The sequence below is a fragment of the Ictidomys tridecemlineatus genome, chromosome 8, assembly GCF_052094955.1.
Source record: "Ictidomys tridecemlineatus isolate mIctTri1 chromosome 8, mIctTri1.hap1, whole genome shotgun sequence".
NCBI classification, from domain to species: Eukaryota; Metazoa; Chordata; class Mammalia; order Rodentia; family Sciuridae; genus Ictidomys; species Ictidomys tridecemlineatus.
Genome location: NC_135484.1, coordinates 52,856,771 through 52,880,014, shown reverse-complemented (window position 1 = coordinate 52,880,014; position 23,244 = coordinate 52,856,771). Strand labels below are relative to the sequence as shown.

The window sequence follows — 23,244 nt, the reverse complement described above, 5'->3', positions numbered from 1 at the left end:
AATGCTCAAACTAGGGTGGTGGTAAAGAAGACAGAGAGAAAAGACAAATTCTTGAAATGTTTTAGATGTATCAGCAACGCAAAGGATGATTAGATGTAAGGGAATGCAAGAAAGAGTGGGATAAAGTTTGCCTTTGGGTTTGAGCAACTGCTGTGTAATGAGATGATTGCTGTGTGAAGGGGAGACCATCAAGAGGCAAAGTGGAGGCAGAGAGGTCAGCCAGGGAGCTTCAGTTGAGGACATTTGGGTTTTAGTTTTTTGGTTTTGTTTTGTTTATAGGAAGGAAGCAGATTTTGTTTTGAAAAGGAACAACTTGTTTTAGTCACATTAGCTTCTATATGCTCATTTGGCATTTGAGTAGTCAGGTAGGCAAGTGTTCCAAAAACTTGGACTAGATGAGGTAGGTCATCTAGGGAGAAAGTGTACATTGAGAAGAGCACAGAGGTGAAGCCAAGAGCACTGCAGCACAGAGAAGAAAATCCAGGTATAGAAAGAAACCCAAAAAGGGAAAAGTGTCACAAGAACCAGGAGAATTATTTCAGGAAAGAATGTAAGGCTGGGGGTACAGCTCAGTGGTAGAATACTGGAAAGAGCATTCTCAGTAGTAGAGCCTGGTATTTGTGAGACCCTGATTCCACCTCCACCTGGTCTCCCCACACACAAAAGGAAAGTACAAGTTTTTTTGTTTTTTTTTTTTTGTACAGGGGATTGAACCATCAGAGGTACTTAACCACTGAGCCACATCACCAGCCCTTTTTATGTTTTATTTTGAGACAGGATCTCACTAAATTGTTTAGGGCCTCACTAAATTGCTGAGGCTGGCTTTGAACTCTCAATCCTCCTGCCTCACCCTCCCAGGCACTAGGATTACAGGAGTGAGCTACCACGCTTGGCTAAGTACAGGTAATTGTACAACAAGCTTATTGAAAGATTGAATATACTCAAGCTGAAGCTGGAGGATCAGGCCAGCTCTAAACAACTTAGCAGACCCTGTCTCAAAATAAAATTTTTAAAAAAGCTGGGTGTGGTGGCACATACCTGTAATCCCAGTGACTCAGGAGGCTAAGACAGGATAAACAAAGTTCAAGGCCAGTCTCAGTAATTTAGTAAAACCCTGAGCAATTAAGTGAAACTCTGTCTCTAATAAAATATTAAAAAGGGCTGGGGGGGCTGGGGTTGTGGCTCTGCAGTAGACCACTTGCATAGCATGTGTGAGGCACTGGGTTTGATTCTCAGCAAATTTAAATAAATAAAATAAAGATCCATTGACATCTTTTTTTTTTTAAGAGAGTGGGGAGAGAATTTTAATATTTATTTTTTAGTTATTGGCAGACACAACACCTTTGTATGTGGTGCTGAGGATCGAACCCGCGCCGCATGCATGCCAGGCGAGTGCGCAACCGCTTGAGCCACATACCCAGCCCGACATCTTAAAAAAAAAAAAAAAAAGACTGGGGGATGTGGCTCGGTGGATAAGTACCCCTGGGTTTAATCCCTGGTACCAAAGGGAATTTTTTTTTTTTTTTAAAAGAGCTGGGGCCAGGTGTGCTGGCAAGTTCACAAACCACCTCAGCAACTTAGCAAAGCCCTAGGTAACTTAGTGAGACCCTGTATCAAAAGAAAAAATGAAAAAAGGGATCAGGATGTAGCTCAGTGGTAAACTATTCCTGGGTTCAATCCTCTAGTACCCACCTTGCCAAAGAAAAAAGAGCTGGAGTTGTAGCTCAGTCTTAGAGTGCCTGCCTAGCTTGTTCAATACTCAGTACCATATGAGCACACACAAAAAGACTGAATAAATGACAATTGAGACCAACCATTGAACCACTGGGTTTAGCAAGATGTGGACCCTGAGAAGTGGCTTTTTGGTCAAGTTCTAGAGACAAAATTCTATTTGGAGGATTTGAAGAAGCAATGAGGTAGAAATTGCAAGTGTGGACTTGTCTTTTATATATTTCAAGGAGTTTTACTGTTAAGGGGAGCAGAGAAATTGGGTTACAACTCAAGAGAAGAGTGGAGTCAGGTAAGGAGTTTCTAAAGTTGAGTTGGAATAAAGCTGGGGATGTGGCTCAGTCATAAAGTGTGTACTCAGCATGTTGGAGGTCCTGGGTTCAATTCCTAGCAAGCGCATGTGCATGCACACACACACAAGGTTGAGATTCTATTAGGAATGATTACTAAAAAGAGTATGGGGAGTGGTGTCTTAAAAAGACCTGCAAGATCAAATGCTGCTCAATAAGTTTTTTTTTTTTTTTTTAATGAGGGAAAAAGGACACTCTAATGGGAAGAGGTTGATGAGAAAGGTAACCAGTTTAGGAATGTCTAAAACATTTTAGACATGTTGAGTTCAGTGAAATATTTAAGTTAAGATTAACTAACTTAATAATAAGTACAAGAGCTGGGCATGGTTGGCATGCCAGTAATCCCAGCAACTCAGGAGGCTGAGACAGGAGGATTACCAAGTTCAACACCAGCCTCAGCAATTTAGGGAGGCCCTAAGCAATTCAGCAAGACTCTGTATCAAAATAAAAAATTAAAAGGGCTGTAGATGTACTTCAATGGTAAGGCACCCCTGGGTTCAATCCCTAGTACCAAAGGAAAAAAAAAGTACAAAGGATTTTGAGCTTCAAGACAATAATGATGCCTAAGAAAAACTATATATTTTACAAATGATCAATCCAATTTATAGACACTATTTTAAATTATCCTATATCAAATTAACAAGGATTTACCTTGCCAAGATTCTTGGCACTTTTATATTGACTTAAATTGCATTGGGAAAAGCATAATAGTAATTGAAAAGCAACTAATTATAAGCAATTATAAGCCAAATTATGTTTATACCACAATTAGTGTTTGAGGTGGTTTAGTAGGCAGATTCTTCATTTCAATAAGCAACCATCAAATAATTGAATAGCTTGTAAAATAGAAATACTCCTTTTATCTTTATTCCAAGCTTAACAATTACATCCTCTTTTAATTATTATTATAATAAAATAAGTAACAATTTATTATCTTTTGTTCCAATCCCCAATTTGAGTTGGATGCTTTTAAAAACATGGCACAAGTTTCATACTGACTGGTCTTGTTTTTGTTACACAAGTACCATCTTGCAGGGTATCTACAGTAGGAACTCCCACCATGTCATTTTCAGTGGATTTTTCATGCTGATATTATCTTATTTCACTTTGAGGAAAGTTTTTCATTACGAATAATAGGAGTAAGTTACTTTTGTCTTGTGACAATGGTAGTTTTTATGTCAAGGTGGTTTTTACTCTAGTATTTCCAAGTCATAAATAACTTCATTACAATCTTGCCACCTCTGGTTAAACGTAAGTATACTTCATACTACTTTTAAAGAATAAAGTAGACTTCACAACTACTTTATACTTTTGATTGATTAGTGATATATTAGAGCGATGATTCTTTAAATTGCCTCAAGTGATAGCTCTGGAATCTGTTACATCAATAACTGCGCCGCAAATTTGGGGGATTGGGAGACACCCTTTCAATCAGTTCATCAGTTTTAAGAAACATATCATCAAATAGCCTCAGATTATATTTAACAAACCTAGTTTCTAGAAGTAGTTTTGCTGAATAAATTCCCGACCAGTTCAAGGGCGACTGTTGCGTTTGGCCAACTCCAAGGCTCGCCCAGTCACATGGTGAGAGATAGGTACAGGAGCCCTCCCAGGCTGGACGCCACGTTGCTTTTTCCCCTTTTGAAAAGGAGACAACGCTTCTGGCTATTGTGTAAACGGGTCGAGAATTACATTCATTTGCACGTCAGATAACGCGGGAGCTGAATAAAAGCGCCTTCTAATTCGACCCCTGGCACCTTGTATGTCACGGACAAATGCTGACTTTTAATGCTTGATTGCGTTCGCCTCAAGGAAACACACTTTAAAGAACGGCCAAGTACCTCAGCAGTCGCGGCAAACTGAACAGAATCAAAACCACCAGCCAACCTAGCACAGGCCACCACCCCAGTCAAACCCGCCAACACCCCTAAGGACGCCCCCATGTTCTCTGTTAACAAGTTTTATGCAGGGCTGGACAGCCTTTCCTCACAGCGTTCCCGCTCTCCCCACCCACTCTGAATTCAACCCCAGTTCCTGGTCCCCAGTCGGACAACGCCGCGGAGGATCCGGCTCAGGGGACTGTGATAGTTCCATCTGCAGCGCAGCTGGTAGTTCCCAGCGCTCCCTATCGGCCCAACGCCAGCCAGCCGCGGCTCAGCCATTAGTGAGTGACAGCAAGCTGCTCCTATGAGTCGTAGGGGCGGGACTATGCGTCATTTCCTGGCCTTTCGGAGACCCGCCGTATATAAGGTCTGCACTCACGCAGCGCTCTCGCTTACACAGTATGGCCGGCGACATTAGCTAGCGCTCGCTCTACTCTCTGTAACGGGAAAGCAGCGGACTACAAGAGACTGAACTGTATCTGCCTCTATTTCCAACAGACTCACATTCAACTTTCGCTCACACACACAAAGCCGGGAAAATTTTATTAATCCTTTTTTTAAAAAATTTAATATAAAATTATAGCAAAAAAAGGAACCTGAACTTTAGTAACAGCTGAAACAATCCGCAGCGGCGGCGGCAGCGGCGGGAGAAGAGATTTAATTTAGTTGATTTTCTGTGGTTGTTGGTTGTTCGCAGTCTCACAGTGATGGAAGCTGCACATTTTTTCGAAGGGACCGAGAAGCTGCTGGAGGTTTGGTTCTCCCGGCAGCAACCCGACGCAAACCAAGGATCTGGGGATCTTCGCACTATCCCGAGGTAGGTGCCCGTGGCGCTCTCCCGCAGATCCGGGCCCGAGGGTCGTCTCTGCTTTCAAAGCACCAGACCCTAGCCCCTGCCGGATACCCGCAGCCTTCAGGTGGGGCCGAGGCCGCGAGCAGGAGTCGTTTCGACCGCCGTGGAGGGCGCGGAGTCTTGTGGGGAATCAGCGCGTCCACGCGAGGCGGGAACCGGCTTCTCCCGTTGCCCGGCAGGCACTGCCCTGGGGGAGGGGAGGAGGCCGGCATGGCCGCGTGCTCAGGTAAAGTCCCCGGCCGCGCGTGCGGGGCGGCGGGCGGTGGGCGACGCCGCGCGGCGTGGTTTTGCGGCCCATGCCTCTTCCACACTCCTGTCCGTTGTTGGCAGTACGGGCCCTGAAAGGTGGCGGGCGCCTGGGTGGGAGGCTGCGCGGGCTCCCTGGGGCAGGTGTGGCTGCGCTGGCTCAGGCGCTAATTCGGGTGTGCCCGCCTCGGGTACGGGCGGAGGGAGTGAGCGGGACTCTTTTTTTTTTTTCTTCTTTCCCTGGGCGCCTAGAGGAAGGGGCCCCCTGGCCTTGGTGGAGGGGTTGGCGAGCAGGCCTCCCGCCGCGGTCTCGGCGGACAACGTGTGGCGCTTGGGCGGCGGGGATTGGGCGGGAGCCGCCGTGTCGCAGAGGCTGGGCCCCACCGCCGCCCTAACGTGCTCTATGGCAGAGCGTTTTCAGGGCAGTGGGTGGGTTGTGATAATGTTGGGGAAGCCACTGGAGACGCCGTGGATTCGCCAAGGGTTGCCCCCTGGTCTCTTGACCTTGGGTTGTGTAACCTGTTACTGAGACGGCAGGAACCGGGAGACCGCAGTAGGGTTGAGGAGAAGTGCAGGGGTGGGGAGGTCTGTCTACATTTGTGGGGTAGAAGCTTGTCTGTCTCAGGACGTAATACCTTTAATGCTTAAGCTTAAGGAAAGGAATGGGGCCCCACTCGCACCGCGGGAGCTCAAGTGCGAGAGAGCTGAGCTGGTCGCGCGGTAGTCCCCTTTTTGTAGTTTTGCTGTGGAAATGGAAGCGCAGATAAATGCACAGGCGATGTTGAGGATGCATGGGCCCTGTTCTTGGCGGCGTTCACACCAGTAGCAACCCGTCGCCCTCTTAGGCCCCTCCGCGGTTTCCCGGCGCGTTAGAGAGGCCAGTGTGGCGGAGAAACCGGCGTGTCCCGCTTCATTGAGATGCGGCGACCAATGAGCTACTGGGCTCCTTCGAGAGCCTGGCCCCAGGGTGTGGGCCAATGGGCGTTTTAGGAATGTTGGCTGTGCTTGCAGCCGTCCCTTGACAAAAAGCAACTGGAGAAGAGAATCCAGGCGGACACGTGCTGCTGAGACTTTAAGGCACACTGGGAAACGCAGTTCTTGAACGTTTCCACTGTAAGGGAAAAATTCTTGGTTACTAAAATGCCACGGGCCTTATTTTTCAAGCTTCGTGTGGTTCTTATAATGTCTAACATGGCATGTGCCAGGCCCAGTTCAAAAGAAACACTTTAAAAATATTTGTGTGTATGGAAGAGGTTACTTTTTTCCCAAAATAACCACGGTAAAGCTTATTTTTAGAGGTAGGAAAACTTGTTTGTGATAGGCATTTGGAAAAAGTATTGGCATCAGCATTATCACCTAGAAAATCTTGGCAAGAACAGGCCTCGAAAATAATAAAAGTTATATTGGTGTAGTTATTCACATTTGAAGCCTTAAATAATTTGTAACACACGTTCTTAATAGAAGAGTTTTGTTCTCTTCACATTCTAAGGCAAAAATGCCAGAATTTGTGCTTGGATTCTTTTAGTAAAGTGTTTCCTGAGTGAAGGAGAGGGAGAAAGGCTTTTTACAAGGCAGCCCGTTTTCTTTAAATGTTTAAGAACCACTTTTACGTGGTACTTTCTACATCTGAAATACTTTTACTGCTTCAGTATAACTCAAAATGATGGCAAAAGTTAGGCCTTTAAAGAGAATATTCTGGGTTTTGCTTTTTTTTTTTTTTTAAGATTTCATAACTTGGTGCCATTGTGGGCATTTAACATTCGTTGAACTACTGTTGGAAATCTACCACAAATCGGATGCTTTAGATAAGGCAAATTAAGTAATAACTGAAAAATATCTGTGTTAACTGAGACATCTATTGGTAGCCTTTGTGGGAACATTTTTTAGTAGCCAGTCAAGCTAAGGATGCACTGGTTGGGCTATTAAGGTAGAAAAGTATCCGAAAAATAATGAATAGATATCACCTAAAATCAATGGCTTAGCAAGAGAGGAATCATTTGAAGGGAGACTGGTCTTTGAGGAGTTGTGCAGGCCCCAGAAAAACCCCTAGAAGAATTATCTGTCAGAAGAATATACATAATGAAGTGGCCTCTGGATTTGAATTCTAACTGCATTAAACAGTGTGAATCCTTTCCTCATCTTTAAAATGGAGACAATAATGGAATACCTTGAGGTAGTGTGAGGATTAAATAGGTTAATGTTTTCTACAGTAAAACATTACCTTAATTTCTTAAGGATAAAAATCTTCTTTTAGAGCAACCAAGGCTAGAGAAGAAAGCATGATACCAAGTTGTAATAAAAAAGATACACTTGAAAGATGCCTTAGCAATTTGATGTGCAGCAGTTACTTTTATTCAAAGAGGAAAAATAGTCACTGGAGAGTTTTAGACTGCTTTGTACATTCATCCTTCCACAGAATACTCTTACAGCTTTGTGTTTATTAAATGGTTAAAAAATCGAAAACCAGAAAGTCCTTGCTTGTCCTTGACGCATCCTGCCGCCCTCAATGTCCATTAAAAGGTGAATAGACAAAAGGTCACTGCTAAAAGATTAACAGTCTCGGTTAAAGTAATCAAGTCTATTTATGAAATATATTAAACATAATAATATAGAAATGATTGAGATTGAGAAGGCTAAGGTGTCCACGGAACATTTTTTTAGATGCCTAAGACATTAAAAAGATAAGGGTATTATGGAAAATTTATCTAGAAAAATGCTATTCCAAAAATGATACAAGTAGATTAAAAAACCTAAAATAGTCCTAATAATTGTTATTACATAAGCTGAAGGTAGTCATTAATCATCTTACAAAGGAAACTAGACCCAGATGGTTTCACTGGAATATTATAGCCAAGGAAGAAATGATTATAACCTTTTCACACATTTTCCCAGGATGTAAATCATTTTGTGGTCAGCATTATTTTTATAACATGACTTGACAAGATGTGAAGGACTGGGATAGAAAAGGGTACACAGCCCATGTTGAACTCGGCCACATGCTAGAACTTTCTCCACCACTGAGCTCCACCCCCAAATCTGGCGATTTTTTAAAAAAGTTAAATATCTGTCATGAATCCATCTAGTCAAAGATAACAAATATGTCTCCATACAAAGACTTCTACGTGGATGTTCTTGGTAGCTTTGTTTATAATAGACCCCAAACAGGAAGCAAATGTCTATTAAAACAGGCAAATGGGTGAGCAAATTATTGTATGTCCATACAGTAGAATTCTACCCAGACATTTAAAAATGAGCCATTGATATGCAAGAACATGAATGATAATGTAAAAGTAATTAACACTGATTAAAAGAAGCTAGACAAAAGTATATATTTAAACACTAAAAAGTGCAGAGTCATCAGATAGAAGACAGATCCATGTTTGCTTGAGGATGGAGTAAAGGGAGAGGTGTATTATGAAGGAGCATGAGGGACTTTTGGAGATAAATTCCTGACTGATGAGCATGGTACTGAAGATTGAACCTAGAGCTTTGAGCATCCTTCTTAAGCAAGTGCTATTTTTCTGTCCTTTTTTTTTTTTTTTTTTTTTTTTTTTGGCTATTTATGAAATGTTCAATCAGGTCTATTTGCCTACCTTTGGGTTGACTTTCAATTTGTAAGATGTGTATTAGAAATATTTTTCTTGGTGTATTCCCCTTTTTTTTTTGGTATGGTATCTCTCTGAGAAGAAGAAAAGCCTATTGATATTTTCTCTTTAATAATTAGCTGATTTTGCATTGTACGTAAGACATGCCAAAGTCTGGAAGACACACCCCTCAAGATTATTATTTTACCTTCCATAATCAGATCTTTAGTTCACCTGGGATTGATTTGTGGATAAGGGAATAGAAAGCGCTTGAAACAAAATTTGTGTATCTTTCCCAGCTTTAAAGGCAAATCAAGCTGGAAACTTCTTCCTGAATTTTATTTATTTTTTTCCTAAATAGTTCTTACCCTCTTATAGGGTAATTCATCTTGAGTGTAATTCAAAAGAATTACATAGTAATGGGAAGTTTTTGTGCTAAATTTCTCAAATGAGAAGAGAGATATGTGGGGTTTTTGTTTGTTGTTAACAAAAGAAATGCTTAGCTGGTATAGTTGGGTTAAAGAGTATTAACGTTTGTTGAGCAGCAGCTAGACATATCCAGATGATCTGTGAGTTTAAAAAAACTTCATATGGATTTGAATTTGAAATATTAAAGGGAGAGGCAACTTCTTAGGGTTAACCTGAAGTTTAATCTTTAAGATCTTAAAAGTATGGATTATAATTGTAGCACATGGGAGAGCACTTGCCTGCTGTGTGCCAAGACACTGGGTTCATTCGCTAGCACCAAAGAAGAGAGCTGGGGAAATAGCTCAGAATGTTGGATAAAATTCACTGGCCATATAGAAAATGCCTTAGGGCCATTGCACTAAAATTATGGATCAAACAAGCCTTTATAAGAAATGGCAACTTGAGCAGGGTGGAAATATTGAGGAAGAAGTCTGTTAGAAAATTTTTGATGAGAAAACAGTTTAATTTTTTTTTCAGGATTATAAAATCCTTGCTTTTAAATTGATAATAGACCTCAAGCTGTTCGTGGTAAGGAGGTTAAGTTTAGCTGGGAAATTCTAGTGGAGGTGAAGAGAATAAATGTTTTAATAATTTTGGGAGTGTTAGAGGTGTTTTTAGTTTCATGAAAATATAAAAACTAGAATCTTGTGTTGAAAGTGTCATTTAGAATTGGTAGGATATCCTGCTATTCTTTGCAAATTTTGTAAACTATAAAACAAAATTCTCAGAAAAGGTGGTAAATCACACCTCAGCATTAACCTTCTCTGAACTCATGCCTTATTTAACTACATAATTGCACAGTGTTGGAGTTTTAGTCATTTACACTGAAGGAATTTACAGCCTATTGCCAAAAAACGTTTTAGTGTAAATGTTTTGGAGCTGAAAAGCTTCCTATTGAAGAACTATGCTTCTCATTGCATTCCTCATCATTTAAAAAAAAATTAATCGTTTTTAAAACCACTTGTCTTTAAGGGAGCACATATTGAAAGTATTAACTAGTGGAGAAAGTGGTAGTAACTATACTGATAAAAGACTTAAACTTGGTAAAATCATGAGATAGCTTATTACTGTGATTATAATTAGCAGTGTAATGTTCTGGATTTGTTTCCTTAAACAAGAGGGGGAGGCTTAAACAGTTATGAGTAAATTAAACTCAAACTAGCCGTTTTTACTTTAGGAAGTAATTGAATCACCTGGAAGCTTCTTTTTAAGGATACAGTTCAGTGGTAATTATACTTAATATTGTACAACAGGTCTCTGGAACTGTAGTTCATCTTGTAAAATGAGATTCTGTGCAAAGATTTCTCAGTATCCATAGGAAATTGATTTTAGCACACACAAATTCTCATGCCGAAACCCATGGAGTCAATTATATATATAAAAGTCCTGGTATAAAATGGTGCAATATGGGGCCGGGGCTGTGGCTCAATGGTTGAGCCCTTCCTTGCCTCGCATGTGTGAGGCACTGGGTTTGATCCTTGGCACCACATACAATCAATCAATAAATGAATAAACTGTGTCCATCTACAATTAAAATGTATATATTTTCTATTTATTTTTTTTTAAGACAAGCATGCTTGGTATTTTTATTGGTTCTTTTTAGTTATACATGACAGTAGAATACATTTTGATATAATTATACAAATATGGTATTATTCTAATTTAGATCCCAGTACCTCTCCTTCACCTACCCTCCAGCCCCAAACCTGTTCCCTTCCCTCTATTGATCTTTCTGCCATTTACCTATAATTTTGGGGGTGTTTTTGCTTTGTTTTGTTTTGGTTTTTTGCTGTTTTTTTTTCTTTTTTTTTTTTCTTTTTTTATTGTTGGTCGTTCAAAACATTACATAGTTCTTGATATATCATATTTCACAGTTTGATTCAAGTGGGTTATGAACTCCCATTTTTACCCCGTATACCGATTGCTGAATCACATCAGTTACACTTCCATTGATTTACACATTGCCATTCTAGTGTCTGTTGTATTCTGCTGCCTTTCCTATCCTCTACTATCCCCCCTCCCCTCCCCTCTTCTCGCTCTACCCCCTCTACTGTAAATCATTTCTTCCACTTGTATTATTCTTCCCTTACCCCTCACTTCCTCTTGTATGTAATTTTGTATAACCCTGAGGATCACCTTCCATTTCCATGCAATTTCCCTTCTCTCTCCCTTTCCCTCCCACCTCTCATCCCTGTTTAATGTTAATCTTCTTCTCATGCTCTTCGTCCCTACTCTGTCCTTAGTTACTCCCCTTATATCAAAGAAGACATTTGGCATTTGTTTTTTAGGGATTGGCTAGCTTCACTTAGCATAATCTGCTCTAATGCCATCCATTTCCCTCCAAATTCTATGATTTTGTCATTAAAAATGTATATATTTTTAAATGGTGCAATATTTGCATATGACCTGTGCACATCCTTCCAGAGATACTTTAAAGATCTCTAGATTACTTATACTTAGTATAACTCCATATAGCATTTACATTATATTATGTTATGACAAAAAATAAAGGTTTGTGTGTTTAGTAGAGACAATTTCCAATATTTTCCCACCTGCATTTGGTCTCAATCCTCAGATACATAGGGCCAGCTGTACTCATTAAACATTAATTACCATGCCCCTCAGCCCTTGTCAATCAGCTTTCTACTTTCTACTGTCATGATTTTGACTACTCTAGATAATTCATATGGGTAGAATCATATAGTATTTGAATTTTGTGACTGGTTCATAGCATAATGTTCTCAATTCATTCATTTTATAGCATGTGGCAGAAATTCATCTTTTTAAAGCCTGCATGATCTATTGTATACATGTACCACATTTGGGCTACTTCTTCCTCTTGGCTATTGTGATTAATGCTGCTATGAACATGGAAGTATAACCATGGCTATCTTCTAGGTCTTGCTTTCAATATTTCTAATTATGTACCAAGAGGTAGAATTACTAATTAATGATTTTGGGCATCTTTTCATATACTTGTTAGCCATTTGTATATCTTCGGAGAATTTTTGCATCCTTTGCTCCACCCCCACCCCACCCCTTGTAGTGCTGGGTATCAAACCCAGGGTCTTGCACATGCTAGGCAAGCACTACACTACTGAGCCACAGCTTCAGCCCCTTTGTTGATTCTATTTAAAAAAAAATTTACAGCAAACAGTCCACCTGGTTAGATCAGGCGTCAAGATTTACCCAACATCTGTGGGCTATGTTATGGATTTCAATATCAGTTTAGTTATGAAAGCCTTTTTCATATTATCCATATTTGTTCCTTAGTATACCATTCTGGGGTTGAGAAGATAGTCTGCCCCATATTTCAGTTTTCATAGCTTCAGTGTGCTATGAAAGGTCAAATCCATGAAAAAAATCTAGGGATGTTCATATAAAATTTTATGGGAGCCAGAGGAATAGCTAAATGGTGGAACATTTGACTTAAATGTGGAAGGTCCTCGTTTGAGCCTGGGCGGGGTGGGGGGCACTTTTTGGGGGTCACTTTATTCAGCTCTTTCCATGCTCCAAAAGTGGCTTTAGTGTCTCCACTCTGCAATACATTGCCTGTGACTGTATTCTTCTGGGACCAAGTAGAGAAAGGAGGAGGAGGAGGAGGAAGGAGATAAGTAACAAGGATCTCAATGGTGCTCTTTGTTTTTGGGACCACAGTTGTTTTAAAAAAGATTCTCTTGGGCTGAGGTTGTAGCTCAGTGATAGAGCACTTGCCTAGCACATGAGAGATACTGGGTTCCATCCTCAGCACTACATACACATAAATGAATAAAGGTATTGGGTCCATTTACAACTGAAAATATATATTTTTAAAATTGTTCTCCCTTATAGTTGATAGTTGTAGGTATCTTCCTAGCCACCATAGCTACTATAGGACTTCATGGGTGCAAGGATAGGAAAAAATGGAGGGGGGAGCAAACCAAAAAAGATGGGATTTCCCCACATTATCTAATCCAAAAGGGCTCCCTTGTTTGCAGACCAGAACTAAAAGGCCTGTTTTGGAACTTTTTGTTTTCACCAAGTAAGTTCAGGGTTTCTGGATGCCTGAAACCAGTCCAACATATATCAAATGGGAAGGAAAGCAAAAAACAGGACTGCTGATTCAGTAGCATTTTGATTTTCTTCTTCAGTTCACCTGTTAACATTTTACTTCCAAGTCTTGCATTCTGTCCAGGGTTGTGTTGCTTTGTTTTGAGGTTTTAGGACTCAGCTTCTTGAGTAGCTGTGACCGAAAACACATGTGATTGCACCTGGATCTGTCCCAGGGTTTTTAGTTTAGTAAAAGACCATGTATGTACTTCCATCTTGGCAAAACCTGAATGCACATTTACTTGTTCATTGTTAGTTAAAAAGTGTAGCTTAGTGGTGGAGTACTTGTCAAATCATTTCTTATCTAATAATACTGTTCAGATAGGTTTTTTCATTCTTAAGAGAAAGAAAGTAATTGCTTTGAACACTGTAAGACAGTTGGATGGATAATCAAGAAGCAAGAAAGGTGAAAGAAAACTAAAGAGGTCAATACAATGCTGCTTTACGTGAACATAAGAAAGGTTAAGAAAAATTGAAGATTTCAGCACATTGCTTTATCACGTTTCTGTGGGGACAATAAGTGTGCTTTTGTAAATAAAGTTTTATTGGAACCTAGCCACACCATTCATTTATATAATGTCTTTGGCTATTTTCTCCCTATAAGGGCAGAGCTGAGTAGTTTAAACATAGACTGTCAATTTTGCCTTGCAAAATTTACTCTCTAGCTTTTTACAGAAAGTTTGCTGGCTCCTGTTTTAGAGGAAGAGTTTTCACTGTCCTGCTTTCTGTTCATAGAAATAATGGGAAAGACAAGTGTTTTCTGCAATCAGCAGAGGCATTTTCTTTCTTTTTTTAATATTTATTTTTTAGTTTTAGGTGGACACAATATCTTTATTTTACATTTATGTGGTGTTGAGGATCGAACCCAGTGCCTATGCATGCTAGGCAAGCACTCTACCACTGAGCCACGACTCCAGCCTGACATTTTCAAAATTATATATCTATGATTAGAATGTCAGTCATCAAACTAGTTATGGTGGAAGGTGTCTTGTTTTGGTCACAAACCCACTGCAATGAATCATTAGACTATATTATAAACTGTTTTTACAATGATGTTTGGTAATTCTTGGTATCGTAAATTTTAAACAGTGGTTCAATAAATTATACTAATAGTTACAAAGCTGATTGAACAGGCATGATAATTTTGGAATGTGTTCATATAGGACCATAAAATACTGATTTGGTAATTGAAAATTATTATACACAATTCTTGGGTGCTTATAAAACAAAGAAATATGGATAAAATGCTTTCTGGTTTGAATTACTTTTTCTGTTTTTAAAGAGCACTTCTTCATATCATTGTTTCTTAGCTGGGGGTAATATGTTATCCATGAGACTTTTGGCAATATTCAGAGGCAATTTTTGTTATCAGAAATTGGGGAGTTGGGAGGCTGGGGTTGTGGCTCAGTTGCTAGAGTGCTTGCCTAGTATGCATTAGGCACTGTTCCGGCCCTGGCACCACTTTTTAAAAAAAAAAAAATGAGGATATTGTGTTCATCTACAACATAGATAGATAAAACTGGGGGAGATAAGGATGCAGGGCACCTGTAATTCCAGCAACTTGAAAGACAGACAGGAGGATCACAAGTTCTAAGGCAGCCTCAGCAACTTAGTATCTCAAAGTAATAAAAAGGGCTGGAAGAGTGGCTCAGTGGTAAAGCATCCCTGGGTTAAATCCCCAGTACCAGATATTTTTTAATAGGTCCTAAGATGATGATAAGTGATCCCAAAGAAACAGATGTTCTTCATTAATAATGTAATGGATTGAATGATCTTAGTCACTGTGACTGAAAAGCAACACTTAAGTAGCATGTCAAATTTTTTTCCTTGAGGCATAAATAAAAATGGATTTTGGAGTGTTTATGAAGGACAGAAGACTTATCAGGTACCTGTTCAATAAAAGTTTAAATTACACCCCTTCACCCCACTTTTTTTTTTTAATGTAAAAAGGTATTGTTGGTATCCATGGGCATTGATTTTTAGAATGCTCCAGAATACCAAAGTCTACAGATCCTCAAGTTACTTTGTGTAAAATGGCATGGTATTTTCATAAAATCTGCTATTGGCACTTAAAAAAAAAAAAAAAAGACCAAGCCAGAGATAATTTCAAGGATTGCCACAAAGTGGGAAGGTTGTATCTATCCCTAAGGTCTGGGTTGGTTTGTTCTCCCTCCCCCATTTTCCTCTTTCCTTCAGCCCTTGATTATTACTTTTTACATTGAAGCTTTTTTTTTTTTTTTTTGTAGAATTGGAATACTTGCTGTGGGTCTTTACAAATAAGAAGTTCATATCTACTGTTAGACTTAAGCAGATTTTACTTTTTAAAATTCTGCCTCTGAGCTCCAACCCAGCCTTTTTGTTATTTTTATTTTGGGATAAGTCCTTGCTAAGTTGCCTCAAATTTTAGATCTTCCTGCCTCAACCTCCCTGATGGCTGGAGATTACATGCAAGTGCTTCTAGACTTGACTGGCTGTCAATTTGATGGCAAGAGATACTAGCTACACAGTATAGTATAAGAGTACCAGATTGCTCCATCATTTAGATTTTTAAATCTCTGCTTATTTGAAATATGTATATATGTCTTCCTGGGGATTGAACCCAGGAGTATACTATCGCTGAGCTGTGTATCCCCATCCCTTTTTATTTTTGAGGCAAAGGTCTCACTAAGTTGCTAAGGCTGGCTGAAATTTACCATCCTCTTGCCTCAACCTCCTAAGTAACTGGGATTACAGGCACATGCCACCGTACCTGGCATGCTTATTTTTAGTACTGACAATTGGAACCAGGGCTTTATGCATTCCAGGCAAACACTCTACCACTGAGCCATACCCTAACCCAGATGATGCTTTTTTAAAAAAATGTGAGTTTGAGGGGCTAGGGTTGTGGCTCAGTGGTATTACACTAGCCTTGCATGTATGAGGCACTGGGTTGGATTCTCAGCACTGTGTATGAATAAGTAAAATAAAGATTCATCAACAGCTAATGAATTTTTTTTTAATGTGAGTTTCACAAAATATCAGATTTTAACTTGAATTTCTTTAACCATAATGAGTTAGTGAATTCCTTGGTTTGTGAGCCTTTGAATTTCCTAAGTGGCTTATTCGCATTTTTGCTCATTTTTCTTTTAGCGATTTGTAGTCATAAAGAATAGGTCAAGTGGGAGAGCATTTATGAATAGGCAAGTACTGTTAACTAATCATATTTTTTGTTGTTAAATAATAGATCTGAATGGGATATACTTTTGAAGGATGTGCAATGTTCAATCATAAGTGTGACAAAAACTGACAAGCAGGAAGCTTATGTACTCAGGTAAGTTCCTATAGAACAGGTGTTAACTAGCCATTTTCGGTTCTAATCATAAATTTATGTGAAATATCATTGTTCCTCTCAGTCTCAGTTGTATGGTAATTTTCACCATGGTTGTAAGAATTTTATGGTATAAAATAAAGTTAGTAATCCTGGTGTTTCTAAGCAGATTTTGAAATTTAATAGCTCTTCAAGCTGGTTGCCATCTTTGCGTTGTAGTAATTATAAGTATCTTGACTAGTTTATATTGTGATGGGCCTTGGATTAAACAAGGTATGTAAGGTCTCTACTTATGTTTTGGAGTATTCAGGTATTTATCAGAATTACTTTTCTGTATCTATCTAGTAAAAAGAAATATTGGGATGGTTGCAGAAATAGGATGTGAGAATAAGTAATGCAAGATATGTATTTAGCAAATAAGTTTAAATAATTTAGGCATATACTAGTGACAGTTTTTAGACTGCTGTTTATAGTTAGCCATCTGGAGCCAGATGAGAGATGAGCAAGCCAGGCATGGTGGTACGGGCCTGTAATCTCAGTGGCTCAGGACGCACGGAGACAGGAGGATCACAAATTCAAGGCCAACCTCAGTAACTTATCCAGGCCCAAAGCAATTTAATGAGACCCTGTCTCAAGCTGGCCACAGTGGCATATGCCTGTAATCCCAGTGTAATGGGAGGCTGAAGCAGAAGGACTATGAGTTCAAAGCTAGTCTCAGAAATGGTGAGGCACTAAGCAACTCAATGAGACCCTGTCTCTAAATAAAATACAAAAAGGGCTGGGGCTCAGTGGCAGAACACTCGCCTAGCGGGTGTGAGGCCCTGGTTTTGATCCTCAGCGTCACATTAAAAAAATAAAGGTATTGTGTACAACTAAAAAATAATATTTTTTTAAAGAGAGAGGTGCTGAGCATGTGGCTCAGTGGTCAAGTGCCAGAGCTCAATCCTCAGTACCAAAAAAAAGGGGGGAGAGACCCTCTCTCAAATTATAAAACCAAAAAAGGGCTAGAGAATATAGCTCAGTAGTAGTGCCCAGATTAAATTGGGGGGAAGTGGGGAAGAAAGCAAGAATGGATCCTATCCCAAAAAGATGTAGAAAGATCTTTCATTCTTAGATGCTAGTGTTCCTAGGATACTTATGAGAAGAGGAAGGTTGCTATGAATAATGAGCTAATTCAGTGAAGATTCTAGAATCTTAAACTGTTTTGTTGTTGTTGTTTTAATAACAGAAGGAAAGACTTCTCTTCTGTAGTACATTATTTGCTTCCTTTGAATACTGACATTTTAATGTACTAGCCAAAAATCAGAAATGATGATGTAGTAATAGGTTAATTATATCATCAGTAGTACATAAAAATCTCATAATGATCCTTTGACTTTTTTCAACTACAGTGAGAGTAGCATGTTTGTCTCCAAGAGACGTTTCATTTTGAAGACATGTGGTACCACCCTCTTGCTGAAAGCACTGGTTCCCCTGTTGAAGCTTGCTAGGGATTACAGTGGGTTTGACTCAATTCAAGTAAGTATTCGGAAACATTATTTAAGCCTTAAAATAGAGACTATACTAGTGTCACTTCATTAGCTAATTTGTTGCTTCAAAAAGTACATTGAAGAAAATATTTTTTTTAAAGAGTGTGAATTTTGCTGACTTTTGATTTGCAAAATAGTTGAATTATTTCAGAAGTTCTTAGTATCCATCTGTGTCCTCTCTTTTTTTCCCCCCAAGAGCTTCTTTTATTCTCGTAAGAATTTCATGAAGCCTTCTCATCAAGGATACCCACACCGGAATTTCCAGGAAGAAATAGAATTTCTTAATGCAATTTTCCCAAGTAAGTTCAAATAGAATTTAAACACTTTTCCTATTGAACTTAGAGGGTGTAACCTTTCAAAGATTCTTTTTTCTTTTAATATATATGAGAGGATGTACATATAGTCCTGTATACATACTCTTCATTATTTCTTAGAAATGTAACATACTTGGATGTTTTATCTCTACAATAGTGTTTGGGGTTTTTTTGTTGTTATTGTTTTTGTTTGATTGGTTGGTTGGTTGGGTTTTGTTTGTTTTTAATCTGAGATAGGATCTCACTAAGTCATCAGAGTGGCCTTAAACTTGGGTCCTCTTGCCTGATATACAGCTAATGGTGACCTTTATAATAGCTTATATTATTGAAAATATGCAGGATTTGCCAGACGTGGTTGTACATTCCTGAAATCCTGGTGACTGGGAAGGCTGAGGGAGGAGGATCACGAGTTCAAAGCCAGCTTCAGCAACTTAGGGGAGATCCTTTCTCAAAAAAATAAGAAAAAAGAGCTGGGGATATGGCTCAGTGGTTGAATGCCCTGGGGTTAAATCCTTGCTACCAAAAATATATATGTATATGCAGAACTTATAGAGAGTAAAAATATCAGATATGAGTTAGTAGATAACTTATTTCAAATTTTATGTTGTGTGTGTGCTCTTGTAAAAATTAACTGCATCTCAAATCAGTGCTGTTGAAACAGCAGAATAAGGAAACCATGGAAGCTTTGACACTGGCATGTGCCTGTAATTTCAGTCACTAAGGAAACTGAGGCAAGAAGATTAGTTTAGCCCAGGAGTTCAAGATCAGCCTGGGAAATACAAATACAGCAAGACTTTCTCTCTTATAATAAAAAAGAAAGAAAATCATGGAATTGAATGCCTATTTCCTGGTTTCTTAAGTTTTTCTAATTGGTTACCTAATTCTAGTACCCTGACTTGCTAAGTGAGACTGAAAACCTAGGATAATTTGATAACTTCACATAGTCCCCCAGAGGCATGATTATTAAAAAGAAAATAAGAGATCTGAGAATGTATCTTCTTAGTAACCTATCACATCTAATAGGAAACACTATTAGGCTATATCAGAGAGTGGTAGGTATTTAGTGCAAATAGCTTGTAAAGGCTGATTATTGTTTGTATTTAGTTGGGAAAGTAGATAACTGGTGACCAAATTCCATTTTCTGTAGGAGTTTAAGGGGAAGGTAAGCATAGTTAACTATTTAAACCAACTCATTAGCCAAAGTGTACTTTGTTCAAAGACAGAAAAAATGTGTTTGGGGTATTTTATTTCTTTTTTTAAGGATAGGATGTGATGGGGTATGCAATCCTGTCTATCTTGGAATCTATCTACTTCAATTACTCTTTTTGATGAAATTTCTTATAGGTGGCAAATAATATAATCTCACTTGTTAGATAGGTGATAATAAGCTATCATGTTAAAATGGGTTTATTTACATTCTCTTCTCTCAACAGATGGAGCAGCATATTGTATGGGACGTATGAATTCTGACTGTTGGTATGTTTGATAAAATGTTGTGGATTTTTTTTTGTTGTCCATATAAGATTTATTTTAAACTACCACTCTACCACTTGCTGTTTTTAGGAACTATATTTTACTTTCATACAGGTACTTGTATACTCTGGATTTCCCAGAGAGTCGGGTAATAAGTCAGCCAGATCAAACCCTGGAAATTTTGATGAGTGAGCTTGACCCAGCAGTTATGGACCAGTTCTACATGAAAGATGGTGTTACTGCAAAGGATGTCACTCGTGTAAGCATTTTTAATAAAAATTGTTGCTAGATTGTTCTGCTCTAATGCTGCATTTTTTATTTATCTCATTCTCTGTTTATTTTTCAATTTTATATTTAATTTGGTCTTTTCCAGGAGAGTGGAATTTGTGACCTGATACCAGGTTCTGTCATTGATGCCACACTGTTCAATCCTTGTGGGTATTCAATGAATGGAATGAAATCGGATGTAAGTAAATTACATCTTGCTATCTTGCTTCAATAATTATATTAAAATATTTTCCATTACTAATGCAAAGCTGTTTTCTCTAAGGGAACTTATTGGACTATTCACATCACTCCAGAACCAGAATTTTCTTATGTTAGCTTTGAAACAAACTTAAGTCAGACCTCTTATGATGACCTGATCAGGAAAGTTGTGGAAGTCTTCAAGCCAGGAAAATTTGTGACCACCTTGTTTGTTAATCAGGTAATTTGATTTCTTGTTGACAATAAATGTTTAAAAGGAAATGAAGATAATGAGGCCTATTTTAAGATGTATTCTAAGATGGCACACATATTTAGTCACTCAGATATCCAGAGGTACTACTAGTAGATCAGAAGCTTGTATTTCATTACCGAATTGATGGGTTCCTCCCATCATGTTTATTTTCCTTATTGACAGGCCTAGTGGGGGACCATAAAATGTTCCATGCCCCCAAGCCCATTAGAAGAAAGGTAAACTAAATAAAATGCCAGTATCATTAAGATAGAAGGATATTTATTGCATAACTATTTTGTTTCAAAATACCTACAGATTGGAGGCACTGATGATTATTTCAATTTTCCCCCCAGAGTTCTAAATGTCGCACAGTGCTGTCATCACCCCAGAAGATTGAAGGTTTTAAACGTCTTGATTGCCAGAGTGCTATGTTCAATGATTACAATTTCGTTTTTACCAGTTTTGCCAAGAAGCAGCAACAACAGCAGAGTTGATTAAGAAAAATGAAGAAAAAACGCAAAAAGAGAACAAACATAGAAGGTGGTGGCTGCTTTATAGATGATGATACTGGGGGCCATGCTTTCCATAACCACCACCTTGTAGTTGCAGAAAGCCCTAGATGTAATGATAATGATAGTGTAATCATTTTGAAGTGTATGCATTATTATATCAAGGAGTTAGATATCTTGCATGAATGCTCTCTTCTGTGTTTAGATATTCTATGCCACTCTTGCTGTGAAATTGAAGTGCATGTAGAAAAAAACTTTTACTGTATGAAACTTTACAACACTTGTGAAAACAATTCAATTTGGTTTATGCACAGTGTAATATTTCTGCAGGTATCGTCCAAAATTCCCCACAGACAAGGCTTTCGTCCTCATTAGGTGTTGGCCTCAGCCTAACCATCTGGGACTGTTCTATTATATTGCTGCCAGAATTTTACATCCAATTACCTCCACTTTCTAGAACATATTCTCTACTAATGTTATTGAATCCAGTTTCTACTTCATACAGATGTTTTTTGCAACAGCAATTAAATTTTTCTTTCACAAGACAAGTCCTTAAAATGATTCCAGTTACTCATTTTGTGTATTTACTATTTTAATAATTGTTTCTGCATTTGTAGTCTTTTGATTTTTTTTTTTTTCCCCTCAACCTGGTGTCTTCCCCTCTAGCCCCACAAATGAAGCAATAAACTTACACTGTGGGTTTATATACTAATCTTATATCCCAGGTGAGGAAAAGTCTCCGGGTTTAATTTTCTTTTAAGGGCATATTAATTTGGCCTCCTTTTTAATGGCATGGGCTCTTTTGGAAGGTAAGTGACAAAATTAAATATTTCTCACAAAAGAATTTTAAGCATCTCCAATATTGACTGGCAAGAAGGACATGTAGAGTTATAGATTTGGGTATGCTAACTAAACTGTACACCCCCTGTTATGCTATGCTCTTTGATAAATGAGATTAGCTTCAAACAGAGTACCATGCCTTTACTAACTTGCTAAGTAGTGATCTAAAAGGATTTTTATCACTAAGTAGATAAGTAGGGAGATTTAGTATATAGGTTGTCTTGGATTCATTAAATCCTGTCAACTTGGATCATCCACCTTAACTTTTACTTTTAGTAGTCATTGCCACTAATTTCCTTTAATAGTGTATTATAAACTTTGGTTCAAAGCAGATCAGTGGTTTTCCATCTTAAGACTTAAAAGTTATGTGATTGATTAACTTGTTCTGACTTCATCTGTTCCCTTAATATCTTCCTCCTTCCATGGTATTCACAAGATAAAATGAATAACTGCCCAGAATGAAAATTGTACATGTTATTCAGATATTCCCATGTGTAGCAGAATGTATGGATGGATTTTTTTAAATTAAAATTTAAAAATATTCATTGAGAAATGACAAGTAATACAGGCTTTCAAGAGTTGTGATCTTTTATCTATATTTGCAAATACTATGGTATTTAAGCAACTGAGAACAGCAAAATTGACTATTTTGTATTTCTTGAACTCAATATTTTCTTGATAATTTCTGGATTGATGCAGTGATGCTTTGTTCCTTCCGTAGTTATAAACGAAAAGCATTTTTTCAGTGTTTCTCAACAAAATCTGCTTGGTTTGAAATCAAGTGGTTGGAACACTGTTTTGACTTATATCTCAAGCATGCTGTTGATCGAATGTTTCATTGAGGAAGCTTTCAATCAACTCGATCTGTTTAATTCCTAATGAGCACAGCACGTAATGTTTTGACTTGCTCTGTTGTGAGAACCTATACTCAAGGGTGGATTTTTGTTTTGGAGCAGTATCAGTGGATTGGTAATGTTTGTTGGCTTTGAGGTCTAATTTTTATTTAAAATTTTTTTTTCTTTCCCCTAATAGTCTTAAGACTTCTAATGTTGAAAACTTGGCACAAATTTGTGTGGAACAAAGCCTTTTAAAAATGAAAACTGTAGATTGAATAGGATCTATCCTAGTGTGATAGAAGAGGGAAAATTTTGGTGCCATAATTTCTCTCTTCATTAGTGTTGACTTAAATCAGTTGAAATGTATATCTGTATCACAATTTAAGCTTCAATAAAAGTTTGCTTACTTAATTGTCTAGTGATATTAAGAAAGTTTTCTGTTGATCTGTTTTATGTCTACTTGACCAAATACTATGGACCTTTTATAGTTTAGGCTTTTAAACCATGGGGTATAGAG

At 38.4% G+C, this 23,244-nt stretch overlaps 1 protein-coding gene across 1 annotated transcript; it reads left to right on the top strand.

Moving 5' to 3' along the window:
- Positions 1-4,333: 4,333 nt before the first annotated feature.
- On the top strand, positions 4,334-23,138 carry Amd1 (adenosylmethionine decarboxylase 1). Its single transcript, XM_005330166.5, has 9 exons — positions 4,334-4,778; positions 16,425-16,511; positions 17,900-18,026; positions 18,234-18,336; positions 19,785-19,827; positions 19,939-20,083; positions 20,198-20,290; positions 20,375-20,530; positions 20,896-23,138. The coding sequence occupies exons 1-9, from the start codon at positions 4,669-4,671 to the stop codon at positions 21,034-21,036; spliced, it is 1,005 nt and encodes a 334-aa protein (XP_005330223.2). The 5' UTR covers positions 4,334-4,668; the 3' UTR covers positions 21,037-23,138.
- Positions 23,139-23,244: the final 106 nt, after the last annotated feature.

Coding starts and splice junctions, on each gene's coding strand:
- Amd1 (XM_005330166.5), top strand. CDS start 4,669: ATGGAAGCTGCACATTTTTTCGAAGGGACCGAGAAGCTGCTGGAGGTT. Junction 16,512..17,899: donor CAGGAAGCTTATGTACTCAG/GTAAGTTCCTAT, acceptor TTTCAACTACAG/TGAGAGTAGCATGTTTGTCT. Junction 20,291..20,374: donor TGAATGGAATGAAATCGGAT/GTAAGTAAATTA, acceptor GTTTTCTCTAAG/GGAACTTATTGGACTATTCA.